We start from the raw sequence: 4125 nt of genomic DNA on the forward strand, positions 1-4125 counted from the left end.
ATACAGGGTAAGCTCCCTCTACACTGTCCCCATCAAACACTCCCAGGGCAGGTACAGCACGGGGTTAGATACAGAGTAAAGCTCCCTCTACACTGTCCCCATCAAACACTCCCAGGGACAGGTACAGCACGGGGTTAGATACAGAGTAAAGCTCCCTCTACACTGTCCCCATCAAACATTCCCAGGACAGGTACAGCACGGGGTTAGATACAGAGTAAAGCTCCCTCTACACTGTCCCCATCAAACACTCCCAGGACAGGTACAGCACGGGGTTAGATACAGAGTAAAGCTCCCTCTACACTGTCCCCATCAAACACTCCCAGGACAGGTACAGCACGGGGGGTTAGATACAGGGTATTAGAAGAACAGTTTATGGGTTCAATGTGTCTGTGGGACACTCTGATCACAAAATGGCTATCGCAGTCGACATGTAATAATTTGTTCTTAATCTGTTCCAACCACACGGGGTCCGGACACCGTCACTCAGATTCTGGGTGAGTGGACCTTGAGCCCCTTTCAAAATAGCCGAACCTTGTTGCTAAATCCAGTGATGGTGAGGGGAGTGGGGCACGGGGGTGGGGGGGGGGGAAAGAGGATGGGAGCTATACTGGTGCCTCTGAGGCCTACCTCTAGCAGGACGTGATGCACTTTCTGCAGGAAGTCCTCGCTGCTCTCCGCTTCAGGCGGCAGCTCCTTGGGGAGGTCGTTCCTGTGTCCAATCTGTTTGAGAGAGAGAAAGAGAGCGTGAGTAGCCTTTTCCTATTTGTGTTTGGGGGGGCGAAGAAGCGGCCATTCATCCCCTCAGGCCTGTCCCAGCCATTGAATCCAATCCACAGCTTGAACTGTGGTTCCGTGACCCTCAATCACTTTGTCCAACAAAAAATCCAGCTCAGTTCAACCTTTTCAATTGACCCCCACCTCCCACCCGGCAGCCTCGTCACCTTTTAGAGGGGGGGGGTCAGGGGAGGAGAGATTTCCACTTGTCATGAAATCCATTGATCTGTCCAATTAGGAGTCTGTGGCGATTGTAACATTTAAGATACAGGATGTTCCAACGTTTGTTACATTGGTTCCTGCCACGTAACAAGGGTGGGGCCCTCTGGGAGTGTTTTGCTAGGTCCCCAAATCAGTTCAAGGGTCGGTGAGCAACTCTTCTTGAGGCAGTCAGTTTGAGGCAGTCAGCCAGCGGTCAAGTGTCACAAAGACAAAAGGGACAGACACAGGTCCCAGTTACGTTAAGTAAACCGCTGTGGGGGGCAGACTCTAAGTAAAGAGGGCCGTTGGGGCAAAGGTTCCCCTTTGGAGCAATGGTGTTCTGCTTGGCACGGCCACAGGTCTGAAAGTGAGTTTGTGAGCTAGTGTTCAAGTGTACTCGGGAATCCAGGGAGAAGGATTCTCAGAAGGCGACACTGGAACCCTGTGAGGTGGGGCCATTGTTAAAGCCATCCGAGTGGGAGCGACTTCTGGAGAGAATTCCACAGAGAGATCTTCAAAGGTGATGCTGGGAATCCCTCGTGAGACAGAGTTTCAGTGAGATAGTTTGACTTGGTGTTCACTGATGCCTGGGTGGGTTCTTGAGAAATCCATGGACTCTGTTTTGGTCGCATCTGTCATTTACTCTGCAGTGTGGTGTGTTTGACCACAGTTTGCCTGTTAATTCACATGTACCTCATATTAACCCTGAATGTTAGAGTATAAGATAGATATAGTAAATTGTTTAATCTTTCTGAGCTTGTATAGTAAATTTTGTCTCTGTTTGTTTAAAACCTGTGGAATCTTGTGGCTTTTATTCCAAAAGGAAAGAGTCTTGAATCTCCACCTTTATCTACATTAAGCAAAATGTAATTGGTCCCTAACCGGATCCTCCCCCCGCCACCCCCCAAAATCCCGAGGTCTGGCCAAGGATTGTAACACACTCCACTTTGTGTGAAGAAATGCTTCCTGACATCACCCCTGAACGGCCCTGGATCCTGTTTTATCCAGAGGGGGACACAGATTGAAGAGAATCGGGAAAAGAACCAGAGCAGGAGACGAGGAGAATGTTTATTTTTTTACACAGCGAGTTGTTGTGATCTGGAAGGCGCTGCCTGAAAGGGCGGCGGAAGCAGATTCAATAGGAGCTTTCAGGCACCTTCCAAACCCACGACCTCTACCACCTAGAAGGACAAGGGCAGCAGATACATGGGGACACCACCACCTGCAAGTTCCCCTCCAAGTCACCCACCATCCTGACTTGGAAATATATCGGCCGTTCCTTCACTGTGGCTGGGTCATGAGGGTGATTATTCAGTTAAACTAGAAATACTTTACACTCTCTGCTGCGTCGACGAGTGCCCCCCACTCCATTTTAGGAATCATTCGCGAGATAAATTCCTGGTTGAAGTCCACGCTGTTGATCTTCACTTCTGTGGCCTTGAGGGGAAAGGAAAACAAAGATCAACGTTAAAATCAGCAGCTTTGTTTCAGCTCAGAGCATCTCACGGAGACCGAGGCCCCATATGCTGGACACATTCCTCAATACTCCACCCCTCCTGAAGCAATGCACTCAAACAACAATTTATATTTACATAATTGAACATAATAAGTCCCCAGGAGGGAATTCACAGGAGCCTAATCAATCAAAGTTTAATGCTGAGCTACAGAGGGAGAGAAGAGGACAGGTGACCAAAAACTTGGTCAAAGAGGTTGGTTTTAAGGAGCGTCTTAATGGAGGAGAGTGGTGGAGCGGTTTAGGGAGCGAATTCCAGAGCACAGGCCCCCAGACATCTGAAGGCACGGCCGCCAATGGTGGAGCGATTAAAATTGGGTGATGTGCAACCTGCCAATAATGGAGGCTAGAAACAAATTTTTAATGCAATCTCTCCCTCCTCTGCAGGCCCCATTAGCCTCACTCCCAGCCCAGGCTGAGCATACCCCTCCCAAACACTGGTGGGTGCAGTAACTCTCACACTAACCCAGGGTGTGATTCACCCTCCCAGCCACATGGGGGGAGCAGTGATTCTCACAGTCACCCAGGATGTGATTCACCCTCCCAGCCACATGGGGGTAGCAGTGACTCACACACTAACCCAGGGTGTGATTCACCCTCCCAGCCACATGGGGGTAGCAGTGACTCACACTAACCCAGGGTGTGATTCACCCTCCCAGCCACATGGGGGTAGCAGTGACTCACACCCTAACCCAGGGTGAGATTCACCTTCCCAGCCACATGGGGGGAGCAGTGACTCTCACAGTCATCCAGGGTGTGATTCACCCTCCCAGCCACAAGGTGGGGAGCAGTGACTCACACTAACCTAGGGTGTGATTCACCTTCCCAGCCACATGGGGGGAGCAGTGACTCACACACTAACCCAGGGTGTGATTCACCCCCCCAGCCACAAGGGGAGAGCAGTGACTCACACTAACCCAGGGTGTGATTCACGCTCCCAGCCACATGGGGGGAGCAGTGACTCACACACTAACCCAGGGTGTGATTCACTCTCCCAGCCACATGGGGGAAGCAGTTACTCTCACAGTCACCTAGGATGTGATTCACCCTCCAAGCCACATGGGGGAAGCAGTGACTCTCACCGTCACCCAAGGTGTGATTCACTCTCCCAGCCGCTCGCTGGCGCTGTCGGGTCACCATGGCGCCCGGCTCCAGCGGCCTCCCAGCCGCCCCGTTAACCCAGCCCTAGGCTCCCTGGGCTGAGGCCGCCCTACCTCCGGCTCTCTCCCCCCTCCCCCTCCTCCGGGGAGCCTCACTCACCCTCAGCAGCAGCGGGAAGCCGCGGCTCACCCCTCGGACATGCGAGCTCAGCAGGTTGTGGGTCAGGAGCTTCATGGCGGCTCCTTACCGGAAGTTGTCCGTCCCCCTCTTCCTTCCCCCTCAACCACTCCGCACCTCATTTAACGTTCCGACCCCCTCACATTGGGAATCTCAACTCAGAGCATCATTTAATGCCTTCCCTCACCCTCCTCTCTGATTTACCACCAAATCGTTTACCAAATACTTAAAAAAGATGTTTTGAAAACACTTTGATCTGCATTCGAAGTGTCATAAACTACAAAATTTCAAATTGAGACTTGCTGGCATAGAACTGTTGGGCCAAATGGCCTCCCCAATGATGTTTGTGGTCCTAATTC

The 4125-nt window shown here is 51.7% G+C and overlaps 1 protein-coding gene across 1 annotated transcript; it reads right to left on the reverse strand.

The window, feature by feature from the left end:
• Positions 1–627: 627 nt before the first annotated feature.
• trmt112 (tRNA methyltransferase activator subunit 11-2) lies at positions 628–3873 on the reverse strand (the record flags this gene model as incomplete). The annotated part of the gene is made up of 3 exons (XM_078538289.1): positions 3749–3873; positions 2311–2412; positions 628–720 (listed from the first exon to the last, which is right to left on the reverse strand). Coding segments are annotated over exons 1-3 (270 nt in total), but the record flags the coding sequence as incomplete, so codon positions are not given.
• Positions 3874–4125: the final 252 nt, after the last annotated feature.

The sequence above is a fragment of the Cetorhinus maximus genome, unplaced genomic scaffold, assembly GCF_964194155.1.
Source record: "Cetorhinus maximus unplaced genomic scaffold, sCetMax3.hap1.1 HAP1_SCAFFOLD_4558, whole genome shotgun sequence".
NCBI classification, from domain to species: domain Eukaryota; kingdom Metazoa; phylum Chordata; class Chondrichthyes; order Lamniformes; family Cetorhinidae; genus Cetorhinus; species Cetorhinus maximus.